This window comes from Phaethon aethereus, assembly GCF_964289735.1.
Source record: "Phaethon aethereus genome assembly, chromosome: 3".
NCBI lineage: Eukaryota > Metazoa > Chordata > Aves > Phaethontiformes > Phaethontidae > Phaethon > Phaethon aethereus.
Genome location: NC_138576.1, coordinates 17,322,338 through 17,340,772, shown reverse-complemented (window position 1 = coordinate 17,340,772; position 18,435 = coordinate 17,322,338). Strand labels below are relative to the sequence as shown.

Here is an 18,435-nt window from a genome sequence, read left to right as displayed (position 1 = left end):
GGGTCTGGGTGTAAGAAGGTGTTTCTCAATCTTCCTGAAAATGCAGGGTGTCCAGCCTGATGACTGGATGCCTGAGACAGTCCCAAAATGACAGGCACCGCTGGAGAGCAAGCCTTCTAGACTCGTTTTTTATGTAGGCTCTGCTTTGGCCAAGCTGCAGAAGCAGCAGCTGTGTAGGTCTTTCCCTAGTTTTGTTAAAAAACAGTCAACAGACTCCCACTGTGGATGTCCTTCATGTCAGAGAGGGTATTTTAATCAGAAGATGGAGTGATTTCCACAATGTGTTCAGTGGCTTGGGTTTATTTCAGCCTTTCAAAGCCTTGTTTGGGGGCCTCCCCTCCCCCTGGATAACCTGCTTATGAAGAGCTCCAAATCCCAGCTTCTGAGTGTGCTTGAAGACTTTTATATATCTGTGCACATGTGCATGAAATTGCTCTCTGGTACTTGACTTCAAAAATAGCCTTTCACTACCCCTGCTGCTGCAGTGCTGCAAAGGAAATATAGAGCTTAACTCCAAGGAATGGCGTAATGTTTGGCACGAGCTCAAAACTGACGTTTCTGGCTGCCTCTTTCTGTGACTAATGCCTCATTGATGCTCGGAAGACGGAGGCTTTGGGGTTTTACAGCCAGGTCTTGGTGTTAGGTTTGGGACCAAGAGGTAGTTCTGTAACCTGAGGCGCTCTCCTGGCTGTGGGGCTTTGCCAACAGAGGCAGGCTGGAGATGGGGGCTAATGGGAAAGGGGGAGTGAAGGCTATCAAGTCCTCCCTTATCCCATGGTCCTGAAGTGAAGCTGTGCCTTTGTTTTGCTTGGATTTCTTAAAGCAAGGAACCAAGAGCTCACAACTGTAGCTTGGAGGAAACCCCCTGTGCTTTTGCATCCTGAAATGGCATATTGGTTTGGTACTTGCTGTCAGTGTGACAGAGCTATTTGGCAAAGTAAACCAGGCTTGGGTTACTGACCTTGTGACTTCCTGGAGGTTTGTGTGATGAAGTGCCATGGTTAGTGGCTGTGGTTTCACACTGAGGTCACCCTGCTGGATAAGGGGGACATTTCTGATCAGCTCATGTCCTTAGCAGCAGAGATCTTCGATTTGTTGCTATTTTCTTCCTCCACCAGCTGCTGTGATGACTGGTTTTCACCTGATCCCTCTGACACTGAATTTAAAAATGTTTTTTGATATGCTAAGAGAACAGAGAGCCAAGAGAAGATGAGAACTAGGGTGTGGGGTGGCTTTTTAATGCGTGGGCGTTTTGGTGTGGGGGCAGAGGGTTGCTGTATGAGAAGTCAGTGGCCAGGTTTAGAACATGATTAAAATTTTTGCACAGAAGTTGGCAAACTGCAGAGGAGGGGTTCTCATCTGTAGGCTTATGCTGTAGTTCAGGATTTAGTATTGCCTTTATAGGTCAGAACGGTTGGTTTGATCTGCAGACCTTTTTTTGTTCCTTTCTGTAAAATAGTAAGTGGAAGACAATGCCAGCAGTCTCCTTGCTTCACCAGTGCTTGCTTGCTTTTGTTCTAGATATCTGACAAGTATGAGGTTCCTTTTGACAAAATAGGAAAAATCTTCAAAAAATGTAAAAAAGGGTGAGTATACACCTATGCAGCAACTGTCTGAAACTATGAACTCCTTTTTGCAAACCTGTAGGCATATCTGCTTTCTAATTCCTGCATGCGCTGCATGTATGCAGATGTCATTTGCCGGTGTGTGTATGCAACGTACTAATCCTATTCCAATGTCATTCATAGAGCAGAAGAGTGGAAGGGTCCTATAGAAATATGTGCTCTGACTTTCTGGGTAAATACAAGTCATGGGACCTATCGGAGTTATTTGCTGTTTGAACCAGAGGTGATCATGTCAGAGGAAGAAGAGTTCAGTTTGCTTAAAGACTCCCAGTGATGAAGAACCTACTTTAACCCATGTTAGATTGTTCCAGTGGTCAACTGTACTCACTATGTGTAAATTTGGCTATAATTACCAAACCTGGTTGTCTTTTTGTGTGCTAAATTGAAGCTAAATTGAAACTTCACTTGCAAAGTACCTGTTCCCCGCAGAGGCCACACTCCACAGGCATCTTATTTTGTAACATAAATAATTGAATTCCTGAATGTCTGCTTTTTTTTCTCCTTTTAATCTCTCAGTAATTTTCTTGTTTTTTCTCTAAAGTCACTTCAGTGTTTTAGCCCCTTCCCCAAAGCCCCTCTGGCCAGAAAAACACCTTTAATCATCTTTGGAATGTCGTTTCAAGGGTTGTGCTTTTGTAGCAGAATTATCTCAGCAGAATAACTGCAGAAGTTTTGAACTGATGGTAGCTAAACCACCACTAAGGATGGTTTTGTGTGTGTGCACACATGCATGTGGGTATACACACACAAACATGCAGGTATTGACTGGAAGCAGCCAGGCATCAGTAGTTTCTTCCCTGCAAGCTCTGTAGGGGTTTGTGCTGCTTTTTTTATAGCTGTCAAACAAACCAATTCAGAGCCCCAAGGTTGCCCAAGGGTTTGCAGCTTCAGAAGGAGTTCCACCAGTTCTTGAGATCTCCCTCCTTCCCTGGTTAAAGGAGCCAGCATTAAACCTTTCATTCAGATTCTAGAAACGTGGCTCTAAGTCTTGATGGCAAGGTTAGGTATAGAATCTGCTATAGGAAGCAGTGGGTCAGAGGCAGGTGAACAGGGACCTTGTGTTACCTCTGGACAGTCCAGGTTCCCTGAGACTTGAGGGCACCTTTGTTGCCTTTGGCATTTAGAACTGTAATTATCTCCCTGACTGCCTTTTTTTTTTTTTCTTTTTTCTTCCTCCCGTAGAATTCTGGTCAACATGGATGATAACATCGTGAAACATTATTCTAATGAAGATACCTTCCAGTTGCAGATTGAAGAAGTTGGAGGATCTTACAAACTCACTCTCACTGAGATCTAAGATCATGGATCCTCTGTGGATTTTAAACAAAGGTCTCAAGTGAACATTTTCCCATAATTTAGGATGTTGGGCAAAACACTAGCTGCCTTCTCCAGAAGAAAGCCAGATGTTGACTTGTTCTGGGGAGCAGAGCAGTGGTTTTGCTTAATGCATTTGTGTTTCTGTTCTTTCCAAAGAACATTGTAATGCTCATGACCTTATGTACACTTGAAATGAGTAAGCAAAGATCAGTGATTAAATAGAGAGCATGTATAAAACACTAGTAAATACGGGAGGGGGAAACCCCTGGAAGGTGGCCTTTTAGAGTGGTGATATCTTATTTATCTATTCAGTAACCATGTTTGAGCCCGTTATCAGCTAATACCATTTTATTGGACTGTTTTCTGCTAGGTAGAGCTGCAAAACTACTATTGATACTAGTAGGAATTGCGTGCAGGTTGGAGAAAAGTCTTTATAATGTTTACTCTTAAACAGGGCAGACTGTTGAAATCACTTGTGTCATTTGGGGGGAATGTAAAACTGCCTTGCTTATGAAGAACTCGCCTTAGTAACTGTGTGAAGTCTCATCAGATGAAGCTATATTGTATATAAGTGCAATATATTTTTTGAAGGTTTGTAAATGTGTACATACAAGTGATATATAATATATATATAAAATATGGTGTTCTGTATATACCGTGAATATATGCAATGAAGCCCATCTAAAAGGATGCCATATACAGAGAAAACAGATATTTAACATAGCTATTTAAATATGGACAAACCCTTAACACGCACCAAAGGTGAGCACACGTTTGTACATTCATAGAAGGCACAAGACCTGCTTGTTCAACATGGATCTTCCTACATGGAAGGAAAAAGGTACTGGCTCTCTCCTAAACCCTCCTGCACAGCAAGGCGACAGCAGTCCTGGCTTCTCTGATGAAATGCCAGTTTAAGCCCTGAAATGGCTGCACGCTGCTGCCCTCGGAGGTGATGTGGGCCGAGTCTGAGAGCTGGGTCCCAAGAGGAGCTGAGCACTTGTAGTTTCCTTGAAATCTCACACCTGGAGGTCAGGAAGAAGGTCTCCTGGAGGCTGGATTTTTTTCTGTAGCACTGTACTTAAGGCTTAGGTGGATGCTGCTTGCAACAGCAGATCAGGCTGGATGGACCCACAGGTGGGAGCCAGCTTGCAAGGCCTTGGATGTTGACAGCTGGAAGTGCAGAGACAAGACTTTTGAGAGAGGAAGGCAGCTTCCCAGTGCAGCAGGCCAAGCAGTCGCAGGGACTAGGGGTTGCAAGCAGGTTAAGTGTTCCTGGTGTGTGTGTATGTCGCATTGACCTGCAGCTGAGAGACCAAACGGGCAGCTGGTAGCAGGTCTCCTGAGCCGAGCCTCAGCTGCGAGTGCCAGACAGCTCCAAGAAATACTGCTTTGCAGCAGACTGTACAGTCTTTACTCATTGTGTGCATGTGCTTACGAAGAAAAGGCACCCTCTGGTTAATAGAAAGTGATAGAGGAACATAGAAACAGCAGCATTTGGCTCTAAGGCAAAAACCTGCATTACAGGGTGAGCAGATGAGCGTGGGTACCAGGTCAGTGTCAATTAGTGCTTTTGTTAGGGATCTGGATAATGAAATTGAGGTTTCTAATGTTTTCAGACAGCACAAAGCTGGGAAGAGCCCACCTAGGATGTGAAGGTCAATCTGGATAGGCTGGAGAAATAGCCTGGAAAAGTGGGATATGATTCTACTTAATGGTTAACGATTCTACTAAACGGTTAACAAATTGTAACCGAGTGTTGCTTGGCTGTGTCATGCTGCTGTTTGGAAGAGGGAGGCAAATGCCACATTGAGTTGATAAACAGGAGCATGACCTGGGAGAAATAGGAGACCTGCCTTTTGCTCTACTTGGCATCGGTGAGGCCTCCGCTGGAGTGCTGTGCCCTGTGCTGAACCTGGCCCTTCCAGCAGAGCCTAGTCCTGTCGGATATCCCAGAGAGGCCAGACCACCCAGTCCTTCAGCCAGAGCTCGTGGCTTCTGAGGAGGAAGGGCTGGATGAGTTGCCTGGTTGAGGGGTCATTTTCAGAAGGGAAGGTTGAGGGGAGCAGCCTCCCGACACGTGGAAGCGTTCTCCTGATCCATCGCAAGCACAAGGAGAAGTGGGTGTAAATTACAGAAATTCAGGTTAGGCTTTGAGGTGATTTTTCTCTAGTGAGAACAGTAGGTTGCCCAGGGGAGGCGGTGGAGTGTGGCAGAAGAGGTCTTCAAAGCCAGGCTGGGCAAAGGTATCTCTGGACTGTCACAGGTATGGCTGATTCTCCCTTGGTGCTGAGACTAGGTGACCACTTGAAATCCCTCCCCACCTTATTTTTTTAGTGATTTATATGAAATATAGTATTTTGGGATTCGTGTTCAGAACAATCCTGAGCTAATTCATAGACCGCTCCATTCCCTCCTCCTTCCTCCTCCTCCACTGACGGGCCCCGCGGAGGCTTGCCGATGCTCTGGGCACCGCGTGCTCCTCTCTTTGCTCTGTGGCTGGAGTTGAGCGAACTCCACATGGATGCATCTGCGACTGTGGGCGCGTGGACGGAGCCCGTGGGCTTGAAGCCAAAGGAGAGAAGCCAGCATGCAGCACAGCGCTGAAGAGACTTGGCCAACATATGCCACCCCACGCAGGAATCCACCGCCTGCAGAGCAGAGCAGCCGCGGGACTTGTACCAGCCAACACCAACCCACCGCTTGGGCTTCCCTTCATCAGTCACGGGAATAATGTTACTATGGCAAGGGAATTTTTTTTAAACCTGATATATAGAATACGTATATATATTTACACATTTTTATTGAAAATGGAAGTTTTATTACAGAAACTGAGTCTAGGGTCAGGGAAGTAGATTTAGAGTCTCCATAGAGGTAGGATTGACATGAACATTATTTCTTTTTACTGCTTAATGAAGTATGTGAACTAAATCTGACGATTGTTTTCCACTATAAGATATTCTGGGACACGGGTCTTATAACAGTAGCAGCAATGTCATGTATGTTTTATGAAACTGATGTTTTTTTGTTTTGCCTGCTGTTTTTTAATTGAAAATGTATTTTAAACCAAGCTATTAAATTTTATATGTTCATTTCTAATGATTAGTCTTTTATCTAGTAAACGCATCTGCCCTTCTCCTTTTATTTTTCCTTTGAGGATCTATAAAACAAAACCCCCATGATCATTTATGAGTTTCTTTTTTTTTTTTTGCAAAAGAAAATAATCCCAATGCCAGCCTTGCTGTTATTCCCACATAAGAAATCATAGAATAGTTTGTGTTGGAAGGGACCTTTAAAGGTCGTCTAGCCCAAACCCCCTGCAATGAGCAGGGACATCTTCAACTTGATCAGGTTGCTCAGAGCCCCGTCCAACCTGACCTGAATGTCTCCAGGGATGGGGCATCTACCACCTCTCTGGGCAACCTCTGCCAGTGTCTCACCACCCTCACTGTGAGAAATTTCTTCCTTGGATCTAGTCAAAATCTGCCCTCTTTTAGTTTCAAACCATTACCCCCTTGTCCTATTGCTGCAGGCCCTGCTAAAAAGTCTGTCCCCATCTTTCTTACAAGCCCCCTTGAAGTACTGGAAGGCTGCAGTAAGGTCTCCCTGGAGCCTTCTCCAGGCTGAACAACCCCAACTCTCTCAGCCTGCCCTCACAGCAGAGCTGTTCCATCCCTCTGAGCATTGCTGTGGCTTCCTCTGGACCTGCTCCAACAGATGCATGTCTTTCCTGTGTTGAGGGCTCCAGAGCTGGACGCAGGACTCCAGGTGGGGTCTCGCCAGAGCAGAGGGGCAGAATGGTTAGTCCCATTCTCATTCCCTGCTTTATTTCAAGCAACCTCATTCATTTCTGCGCGTTGGGGAAGCCATGTAGCGTTGTGTTTTAGAAGGATGCTTTCCTCTGGCAGTAAAACAAAATCAAAAAGCCATCAGTAAGCTGACATGCGTGGTGGGTTGGTGATGTGTGGTGGTCTCTGCTGGAGGATGAACAAAAGCATCAGGGGTATTTCTGCCTTCCATGCCCCGTGCAGCAGTGGATGGGGTCTCCTGTGGCTGCAGGCGTGGAGTGGGGAGCTGTGGGCTCACAGCGGTGCTGGCGGCTGTCCCTGGTCTGAGGGTTCTTCATCTAATTGCCAGCCTGCGACTGCTAAGGGAGCAGCGGGTGCCTTTCCAGGAGGCGCTGATCCCAACTGGCATTTCCCGGCCGGCACGGGGGACCACCAGTGAAGCTGCAGGCTTGACTTTCCCGAGCTGGAAACACTCCATTGAAGTCCATGCTAATTCTTCAGGCTAATCCTAACGCCGCTGTTGCTCTAGTGTCCGGAGAGGCGTTCAGCTCCTCTCTTTCGCCGGTGGAGATGTCTCTGCAGGCGTTAGCTGGCTCCCCAGCCCTGCGGCAGCTGCAGGGTGCTGCCCTGGGGCAGCTTCTGTTCTGCACCGGCACCTTCCCAACTGCTGGGCTGGAGCCGGCGTGCCCGGGGCTGCGCGGGGAGGCAGGAGGTTTCTGGGCTAGAAAAAGGCAGGTAGCGCTTTCATCTGTTTATTTCTGGTTCGAGTGTGGGCTGCGCTCGCGGAGTTTCTGTCACAGAGGTAGGAAGATGCTGCGGGATGTGTTGTGGTTTGACCCCAGAAGAAAGAAAATTAGAAGAAAATTTAACTCTATCCCAGCTGAAAGCAGGACAAGGACGTCGCCCAGCAAGTCCTGGGGTGCCCTGAGTGGTGCAAAAGTGCCGGGGGGTGCCGAGAGTCATCTCCACCCAAGCTGGTACCTGCTGAAAGGTTGAGCAGGGTTTAGCTAGTCAGTTCGTGCTGCGGTGGCCATCTTGCAGCAAACCTCCATGTGAGGACGGACCCGCTGCAGGGCCAGCTGCAAAATGGCAGCGGTGCTGCTGCCTCTTCGGGCCTGTGATAACTTCGTCTTCGCAAGCCTTTACGCAGTGGGCATGTGTGCGCCTACGCCACACCTCCTTCCTCCTCCTGCCTCCCCGTCAGCCCTTTTCTGTTCACCTGCTGAATTTAGAGAAAGTGTGCTTTTAAGCAGCTCTTATCTGCAGGGGAGCATCAGTGGATGAAAGGTGAGCTCCCAAAGATGCAGCTTTGAGCTCCCAAGCCAGGCAGCCTTACGGGGAGATCCGTGCTTCTTCCCTGGGGCATGACTCTCGGGGCTCTAATATCACAAACATCTAGTTAAGCTTTTAAGATCTGATTTTTTTTTGCATGGGAAAGTTGAATTCTGCAGCTTATTCCAGGATCTTTTGTCTATACAAATTAATTGGAGGAGCTTTTTCTCAAGGCTTTGCAAGAGCATGGAGCTTACATGTTCCTCTATTTGGTTGGTTATTTTAGATTATTTGATTTGTAATTATGATTAAATTATTAAATATTATATGATATTTAGATTACCCCCTCAACAAGATGAATTGCTGTAATAAAAAAATACAAGCTCTTATAACTTGTTTTGCTGTTTGTCCTTGGACTACCCTACTACACCTCCAGTGCTCTTCGTTGGGTGCCTTTGTGTAGTTCACAATACTGCAGAAGGGATGTTTTGGCTTTTCTATTCTTCTTGGCTAGTTTCAGTAGCTGCCGTGGCTGGGCTGGTTGCAGGGTTTTTGGTGCATCTCGTAGTTTCTTTATTGCGCAGGGCAATCTTCCATTACCTCATCGATCTGTTTGCCTGCTCACACAGCTTGTGGATGGATGGTTCCTCAGTGCCCAGCGGGCGAGGGGAGCTGGATGGAGCCCCAGCCAGGCAGCGCTGGCCCTGCCAACCTGTTGAGTCTGCACCCACAGTTCCTGGGCTCGATGGCTTGGGGCGAAGTGGGCGCAGTCCTGCTGCCGCGGCCAGGCAACCCGGCTTGAACCAACTTGCCGGCTCCAGCTGTTGGCACGTGCCTGGGCAGAGCCTGGTCCCCTGCCTGGAGAGGCGTGTTGGCTGCAGCGGCTGCCGTCGGTAGGGACCGCACCGTGGCGATGCTCAGCCCTGCTCGGAGGGGTGATGGGTGCCCAGGGACAAGGGCGCAGGCACTCGGGAATTGGCACCGGCACTGCCAGACAGCTGTGCCGGCGGCACCGGGGTTGTTGCCCATGCTTGGTTTGATGCGGCTTTTAATTTTGTGATGATAAAGTTTACCTGACTTTTTTTTTCTTAAAGTAAATAATTACATGCGCTTTGCAAACATTAATAAGTAAATAAAGCAAAAAAGATTGCTGGGTGGTCAGCTCTGCAGGTCGTGTTTCCACAGTCTCTGCTCTGTGACTCTTCTCACTTCAAATACTTTGTTTTGAGCCTGTCAGCCAGCACTGGCCAAGGGCTTTCGGGGGGCAGCAGTGCTGGGTCCCCCATCTTGTGGGTGTCAGGGCCCTAAACCAGGCCTTGCTCTCCCGCTTGCTTCTGCTCTGTATGCTTAAAAAAGAGCCCAGACTATAAGCAGGAGGCTGGTTGAGACTTGCTGCATACAAAGCCCCAGGTCAGGATAATGCGTGAGACAAGAGGAGGCAGTTATAAAAGCAGCAATGGCAAACTAAAAAATACAAAATCTGTTGCTGCTTACATCACCCTTTGCCATGCCATGTGCCCGTTCCCAAGCGGGGAACCTCATGGCAGTCCTGTGCAGAGCTTCGCCTGCGAGCGAGCCCCAGCCCGGCCTCGGCAGGGGCTGAGCTGTGCCCGTGGGGATGCTGCGTGCCTGTGGGCTTCCCGGAGCTCAGCAGGGGCGATGGTTTGGGGGAGAGAGGGGCCCAAATGCACACGATCTCTGCAGAGGTGCAGCTCGTTCCCGCTCATCAGTATGTGCTGCGGGGCCGGGGACCGCAGTGCCGCCCCATCCGTGGCCGGCAGCACCCTCAGGACCTCTCACTGACTCCCACTGGTTTTTCAAAGGAAAATTCTGAGCCCTCCTCTGGGACTGCAGAAGAAATTTGGAAGATGCCTCAAGAGGTAGATAAAGGAAGAAGATAATTATGACCCTAAATCACTCTCTCTTGCTTATTTTTTTCCTTCAGGTCCATCTTCCAATTCCTAAATGCTTGGCGTTAATGATGCCGTTCAACACCATCAAATTTTTCAATATTTAATTTCTTGGTGGGATTTCTCTCCGTCGCCCTGCTTTGAAAAGCCTCTCTTTCTGATCCTCAAGGTTTTTTTCACGCTGCGTTACATCTATCCATTACCCCGCTGTTATTTTGCTCCAAAGGTCCATCTCAGGCTTTTACGAAGCATATTCGAGTTCCCTGACGACAGCGCTCAGGCAGATGTAATACAGCGTGACAGACTGTGTGAATGCCATAAAGTGCAGAGATAGAAGGTGGAAATGTGGCCGGCGGGGACCTGGCTGCCTGCAGCAGTGCTGGGATTTCATGCCCAGCTGAAAGGAGAAGGAGGAACTGGCCTGAGACTGATAGAGCTGGGGAAAAAATAAGCTGTCAGCTGGGCAAGTCTGTCTTTGGCACTGACATGGAAGCACAAACCTTCAGGTTAAGGGCATTAGGATCTCCACTGTGCAAGGGGAGTAACAGCAAGTAAGTCCAAGCAAGCACCAGTTATGAGAAAAAGCATCAAGTCATATTCAGCAGCCCAGCCTGGCGGGGTACTTTATCGAAGCAGCAAGTGGGATATGTTCTGCTTCTAAGCAAGGGAGTGGAGGAGATTGAGTTATCTGTGACCAGCAATACTGCTGGGGAAGTATCACAAGCGCAGGAGTTTCGGTTTTCCAGCTCCTCAGCTGAGGCAGGGACAGGATGTGGACATTGCCGGGGTGCGACATCCCCCTTAGACACTAGGACAGGGATTTAAACTAAGTGACTCAATTGCCACTGACTTTTCCCCGCAATACCCCAGAGGCTCAGAACAGTCATAGGTGGCTTTTATTTATTCAGCTCTTAATGGAAAAAGTATTTATCAGTAGTGAAATCCTATACTTGATTGGGTCCATTTAATACATACAGTTAATTGTAAAGCACGGTGTTAATTCAGCATTATACAGAGGGCAGTCAGGGAATTTAATTACTAGTAGTATGGCTTGAGCGCAAGTGTTGGAGGGGGATATTGCCCTTGCAAGCAATCTCACCCCCAGCTCTGCCCTCCTTTGCTTTGGCTGCCGTTAAACAGGGATGTGTCCTTGTCCTTGGGTTTGCCGTCTGTCCTGCCACGCGCAGCTCTGCTTGGGCCCCCCAGCAGGGAGGTGGCATTGGAGAGGGACACCGAAACCCCATCACCGGTGAGGGAGCATAGGCTGGCTCAGCTGGAGACAACATGTTTTTAAGAGCAGCGCTGTTTTGCCCACCGAGCAGCATTTGGGGAGGCAAAGGAAGGTGCCAGGTGAGCACAGATGGAGACCCCACGACGAGGAGCAGAGATGGGAGCGGGCACAGCGCAGTCCAAGGACACTGCTAGAAAGTGATGCCACAGCCAGAAACCACACTGGTTGGTGAGGAGTTTATTTATAAATATAATGGGTTAGCGACTGCATCTCGGTTCAGATGTCAGTGTAGTGTGGCAGCTAGCTCTCACAGGGAGGATTTTATGCAGCAAAACTCATGGTGGTGCTCACTCAGACATTATTTCAGGCATTTATGTTGTTATAGGAAGCAGCAAGCAAAGCAGAGCATAAAGAGCAGGGGTAGCTCAGCTTTTGTCTCTTGCTCGTCTACTCCTGCAGGCCCCACGCATCTGCGAGCGGTGAGGTGGCGAGGACCATGCTCGTGCTACGCTGGTGGCCCTACAGCCAGGTCTTCATCCCTGGTTGGGAAACGTCCGGAGGCAAGCAGCACTAAGCCTTGGTGTTTGTGAGGACATCCATGTTCAAGAGGGCAGCAGTAGAGGCATGTTTGGTGCCAAGGACAGTTGCTTGATGGTGACCATCTCATCTGTCCCCTTCTCTTCCACATAAGCTCTTGTGCTTCCTTCTGTCCAAGGATGCCCTGGCTGGTCTGCTGCCCCTCCTCAGCTCCCTCATCTGTCTCGTTTTCAGTGATGGTCATTAACTGCGACCCAAGATAGTTACTTTTTTTATGTGATGTTCCTTATTCTTAATGTTTTGCCAGGAGAGGGCCAAGACGGTAGAGGGAGAGGCTCTTTCTGCAGGGCTGGGGAAAGGAAGGGTGGGAGATGCTGCTCCAGGAAGCAGCAGGGGAGGCTGCAGGATGGACGATGTGGACTAGGGATGTGTGAGTGATCATGTCCCTGGGACACACACGGTCAGGAGTCACTGTGGGGTGGGGGCGAGACAAAATGCAGATAAGGCAGTAGGCCAGAAGCAAAATGGACACATAAGATCTGCTTAGAGATGTGATCCAAGAGGCAGTAACTTTTCATTGGACAATCCGGTCTGGGATATCATGGCCCTCCCCAGGCAGGTAAAAAGGGCCCAGTCCCAGAAAGAGGTGTTGGAGGAAGCCTTTGAAAATGCTTGGTAGTGTTGTCTCAGGTTGTCAAATATGACAGGGGACAGAAGTCGTACATCTGAGCCATGTAGAAAGCCTCTCTGATATCAGCCGGGTAATCCAAAAGGGGTCTGAGGAACAGGAAAAAATGCCAGGATCTTAAAAAAAACCCATTTGGTGTCGAAACAGATGACCTTTGGTAAACTGCCTGCAGGGGCCATGTAGAAAGGCTGCATCAACCATCAATTTTGACCACACATGGACCTTGGCCGAGAGCCAGCAAAAAGATAACTAAACACCTATGACGAGACAACCGGACACCTACAATCAGTCAAATCCCCCCATTCACAGACCTCCCTTGGGCCTGGCACCGTCCTGTGCTTGGTGCTGCACAAGTATTCAGGTGCATCCAGACAACGTCCTAGAGGAGATGGCAGTGCTGGTACTGGAGGATCTTCTCTATGACTGCGAGGACACTGTCGCTAACTCTGTGTGCGAGGCCACTCCTGCCTAGGCAAAGTCTGGGGTACCAGCCACCCCCAGTGTGAATAATGTCCGATGGTACAGAAGCCAGTCTCTGGTCACATGGTCCCAGTTGCCGAGTGCTGCATAAAAACACTTCAGAGTTAATAAAATGTGAAAGATGATTCAGGATGAAACACGTGTTTGCACATAGGCCTGATACCTGCCCAAGCAAGTCGTGAGACGACCAAAAGAGGGGAGCATTGCTAATGCTTTAATACACCATGTATCAGAAAACACGTGGGTTTAGCTGACAGTAATATTGAGGTCAAGAGAATGGTGAAAACAATGAAGACATCCACCTAAGGAGAACAACAAATAAATAACATGTAATTTTTACTTTTGCTGGTATTTGAATCCATCTTCTGGTGCCACTAAAATAAGATCAGGGCATGAATAGCAGCAGTAGAAAAACCAGATGGTGCACTCAAGCGAGCAGATGGTGCACCAGTGTGTCATACTTATTACTGTCACTTATTTTATTATTTCTGTTACAGTGGATCTCTGGATGGTTGTCACCTGTAATCAATATTTGTGGATTGAATTTTTAAAATTCAGTAAACTTTATGTTTCACATACTTGGAAAATGTCTGGTTGAGTGGTGATTTCTCTCTGTAGTACTGCCAGGTCTCAGGAAGTGTTTGACGCAATTGGTATTTTATTCAGGTAGAAACATGTTTTTGAGAATGGAGGAAAAAAAAAAGGCAGCATGTGTTTATTCTATAAGCATCCAGGGTCCAAAATAAAGTGGGAAACAGTGTGTGTAGCTCTTCTCTTAGACCCTTTCCTTTTGCCGTAACCTGGCTATGCTTCCTTATGCTGTGCTGGCTGCTTACCCGCTCCTTGGAGGCTTATCCACGTACTGAAAGCTCAACCTGTTTCTGAAAGTGAATATGAAAGATGCACGCGGGGAAGAAGTTGACTTCCGACTCACATCAGTTGGGGATGGCACGCAAGGACCGTGATTTTCGTCCTCCCTTTGGGCAAAGGCTGCTGTGTCACAGCCTGTCCCTGCTAGCAGACACGTACGCAGTTTGCCGGGGAGGGCTGGGGCTCCTCGCGCAGCGGCGGGGGGGATTTGCTGCGCCATTTGATAGCCCGCAGCGATAAATGAGATCGCCCCTCCGGCAGCTGGCCCACAGGCAGCGTGACAGTGCGGCGGGACCGCACGCTTGCGCTCGCCTTCCCCCTTGCGCGCTGCCTAGCACCGCGCTCGCCTCTGTCGGCATGTTGGGAGCACGTCCCTTCAGCTCCCCGACGCTGCCGGGCACGGCGACAGGCGCGACAGCAGCCGAAGGCTGCACGGTCTGTTCGGCTGCACCCGTCTGCTTGCTGGGAAAGAGGCAATCCGTCAAAACATCGCTCACGCAGACCCTCGCTGTCAGCCGGGGCCAAAGTCTGCGTAAAAGCACCTGGATTCATCATCGCTTTTGCATTCAGAAATTATTCTCTAGCAAGAAATATTCCTTGTCGGTCTGCCTGCTTTTTTTCCTCTTCTCTTTTTCTTCCTTTCTCCCCTCTACTCTTCATGGATATCCCTTTCTCCCCTCTATTCTTCACAGATATCCCATATATAACTCTCTTGACGACAAATCCCTTCCATAACTCTGCTTATTCCCACTGAGGGGGGTGCGTTCACCCCCTGGGTGAATCCCTCCGGTCCCGCTCCTGCCCGGGCCGGGGGCTGCTGCAGCCGTTTCCATCGGCTGGTGTCAGGCACCACCTGGCAGAGCTGCTTCGTTTGCTCCGTGGTGGGGAATTTCTCCTCTGGCTGCTGCTGGCGGCCCAGCAAGCGTGTTTTGGGGCAACCTGGGGTCTGCGGCAGCTCCGACCGCTTCTCCCTTCGAGCGAGCAACGGAGAGGGGAGAGGAGGTGGAAGAGACGCATCCTACACATGCATCGTAGTCTTTCGTTTCTTCCGATGTATCTTCCCACTTCTCCTGTATGCGAGCTCTGACTGTAGTTATCTATTTTTATCTAATCCCGCCCCATGTGCTAGGCTATATGCGTTTGCTACAGTAGCCCGCTGCTGTATTCAGCCAGACCAGAGGCCGCTGCCAAATTGCACTAACTCTAAAGCTGCACCCAAGACAACTGCTTTGGTCTATTTTTAACTGCTGGTAAATGTTAGGAAAACTGTCTGAGCCCGTAATATTCTTCCTCTAGTCTCTTTTTGAATTGCTTATTGTATAATTATCTACAAAAAGGGAATGGGGGAGAGCTGCCTGTGTGCCCTTTTGTTGTTTTCAGCCTACAGTATTAAATATTTTCCCTCCCACTCGCACGCAATGTTTGATTCTCTTCTTGTCTTCCCAGCCGAAAGGATAAGATAGCCCGAGTGGAGCCTTCTCAGCCCTCCGCTGAAGCGACTTACATCTGCTCGTTCCTACCTCGGAACAAAGACACTGCCTATCTTCGACAAAGAAAGCTTTTCTCTGAAGTGTTTGCCAACAGTCTGAGTTAAACCGAGTTAAAAAAAGGCCTTTACAAAACCGAACAGTGCTGGGAGAGCCAGATCCCGAGGGCACCGGGGCAGCAGCATGGCGGAGGACGGCTTTGCTGGGCTGGGGGCTTGCACTGCCTCAGCCAGGTAGGGCGGGGGCACCAGCAGCCAACACGGGTAGGCTCCTCCGAGCTCTTCAGAAAGGAGTATTGCAGATATGTGGGCCCCATTTCAGGTTACTAGCTTCAGGAGGGAAACCACAGCCGGCGTGGATCATCCCGACGAGCACGCCCGCAGGTTGCTCAGGAAGCTGTTGCCGAAACCCACAGGGAAGCCGGTGGGTGTAGGCAGGAGTACGGCGAAGCAGGAGAGTATCAACTGCATTAATGTTCACCTCAGCACGGCCTTGGGAAAGAAAAGAGAAAGGGGGGAGAAGTAGGAGGGGGGAGAGGAGGAGAAGCTCTAGGCTGTTAGGGCTGGGGGCTCAGGCTCCGTGGGGTTCAGTGCTCTGCCGCCGACATCTGATGCGAGGATGAAGAAGATGCTCCTTCCTCATCTAACACTGCCTCAGCTGGAAGCAGCAGACCAAGGCAGACCAGGTGATTCTGGCAAGAGCTCTGAGGATTTATATTAAACACCTTAGTTGCCATTTTAGCTCAGCAAAGGGGAACACAATCAAACGCATTTTCCCTGTGGTGCAAGGCGGAGTGCGGACGTGCTACATTACTTCTGTCGACTGGTCTTGCATCCGCACGCTGTCGCGAGGACCCCCAGTCCAGCAACTTCCACCTGGGAAGCTCAGAACACGTAGGCACGGTCTGTGGTACATGTCACGGGAAGACATCCCGCTGGGAGTCGGGAGAAGCGATCCACTCCGCTCCCCTGCGACCGCTTCTTCACTGGCGAGGTCGCTGTGCTGCCTTCAGATGCTATTGTTCAATTAAAAATCTGCGCTGTGAATGACTAAGGCTGCGCCTGTAAGCGCTTCAAGCAGAAACTGCATGTGTTTCAACAAGCAGGAGAGAGACAAATACAGTCGCTTCTCAGCTACAGCGGAACTGCAGAAAATGCAAAATAGAACAGCAGGGTATTTTCCTAGTTTTGCAATTCCTTAAAGGCTTCCCTCGAAATGGGAGCATGCAACTGGCTCTGGCCTTACGAGGAACAGCTAGTGATTTTACAGAGGAGGCGCATACCCTGTGCCCCCACCGCGCCGCCACCCCCCATCATGCTTTTTCGTCACTGACAGCATTTTCCCCGGATTTGTTTCATTCCCTGTCACACAACCGGTTTCCTTTTGCGACCGTAACTAAAGTTAGAGCTGGATCTGCCGCGTGAATTATCAGCATTTTTCTTACTACTGTAAGGCGTGGGGCCCTGTCGCCCAGGCTACAGCTGCAGCAGGGCAGGTACCGCACAAACACAAACAGAAAGCTGCTCGCCACGCAAAGTGCAGCCGGGCAGAGGCACAAGCTTGCAGGCTGCAAGCCACAGGCGGGAACAAGGGCGTGCAAGAAAGCCCGTGGGACCTTCTGGGGTGAAGGGCTTGTAGCTGCACCAGCTGCCGCAGTTCCTGCGGTGATGGGAGAGATGGCGGTGGGAGGCCTGGCAATGGGAAAAAAAACAAACCCAAGAGATTAGGTTAAATATGGGAGGCACCATGAGAAGATGGAAAGAGGCAAGGGGAATGCCCAGATGGATGGGCCAGGGAGATCATTTTAATTTGGTGTTTGATGGGCTGGGAGGTAGTAGCACTGGGGAAGGTAAAGTACAAGAAATGTGCAGTAATGGAGGCCGGGGATGAGCGCAGGATGGCAAAACTTTAGAAACTACACAGACAGCAGGGAAGGCCCAGGATTGTAATGGAAAAAATGAGCCCCGGCGGTCAGGCGAAGCCAGCAGCAAAAGGAGATGAAAGATTGCGCATGATCCCTCCCATGTCCTCCGCACCGCCGAGGAGGATGTCCCGTCTTGAGAAACCGAGGAAGGAAAAAGTGGAGATAATGCGGCAGGGAAAAAGGCTCATTACTGTCCGCGCGTCGTGTCAGCCGGCAGCAAGGCCCCCACGGCGGCCGGGCGCTCGCGCGGCAAATGGCCGCCCTCGCCCCGCCAGCGGGCACCGGCACGGCGCGACCGCCGCGATCCGCTGTCGTCCGGTAAAACCCCGGACCTGCCGGGAACCCGACGGGCCGCTACGTTTCAGCTGCTGTTGCAAAAAGAAAACAAGGGGCTGGAAGGTGAAAAAAAAAACCTACCAAAGACGACACACATTTCTTTTAAAAAATATGTTGCAATTTGAAGATTTTTTTTTTTTTTTTACAAGACGCCTGCGGGGCGGGCGCAGGGGAGGCCCTCCCCGGCCGGGCGCGGCCCCGCGGGCTCACAGGTGGGCAAGGGCCGGGGCCAGGTACCCGTGCATCAGAAAAAACCCCAAACTTGATGCTTTTGGGGGGGGGGGCGCTAGGGTTATGCGTAGCCCCGGAGCCGGGCGGCCAGGCGGGACCTCACCGAACACAACGGAAAAGCCGACACAGCGCGCGCGCCCGGCAGCCTGTGGAAAAGGGCTGTTTTCCCCCAAATCCCGCCCCAGCGTCGGGGGGGGGGGGGGGGGGGGGGAGCGCCTGCGTGCCGCGCCGCACGCGCCGCGGGAGGGGGGAAGAGCCGCGCCCCCGCGCCCCGCCCCGCCACACCCCCGCGCGCACGGGCATTCCCGGCCGCCGCCCCGCCCCCGCCCCGACCTTTCCCCCAGTTTCCATCGCGCGCCCCTCCTCCCACAGCTGGGCCCCGCCCCCTCCCTGCCTTCTCGCCCGCCGCCGAGAGTGCCCACGCGCCGCCCTTCCTGCCGGCAGCCCCGCGGCACGCCGCGATCACGCCGGTCGCCGCCGCTCATTGGTCGGATGCGGGCCCTGGCGGGCGATGATTGGCGAGCCCCCCCCCCCCGTCCCGGAGCCCCGCCCCATGCTGTCTGCCGCAGGGAGCGGTTCGCAGCGCTTCCGCGGGTGCGCGGGCTGCTCGGCTCCCGGCGGGCGGGGGAAGGGGCGGAGGCGGGGGCGGTGCCGGCCGCTCCTGTGCGCGCTGCTGCTGTTGCTGGTGGTGCTGCTCCTGCTCCCCGGTCACACCGCCGCCGCCCGCCGGAGCCGCGCC

The 18,435-nt window shown here is 50.8% G+C and overlaps 1 protein-coding gene across 1 annotated transcript in view; it reads left to right on the top strand.

Moving 5' to 3' along the window:
• Positions 1-3,202, top strand: part of GRHL1 (grainyhead like transcription factor 1) — a gene marked incomplete at its 5' end in the record, with an annotated part of 41,557 nt that extends 38,355 nt beyond the window's left edge. The window contains 2 exons of the mRNA XM_081998032.1: positions 1,522-1,586; positions 2,808-3,202. Of these exons, the coding sequence (XP_081854158.1) occupies positions 1,522-1,586; positions 2,808-2,922 (180 nt within the window). The 3' untranslated portion in view covers positions 2,923-3,202. The remainder of the gene's footprint in view (positions 1-1,521; positions 1,587-2,807) is intronic.
• Between the last annotated feature and the right edge of the window lie 15,233 nt (positions 3,203-18,435).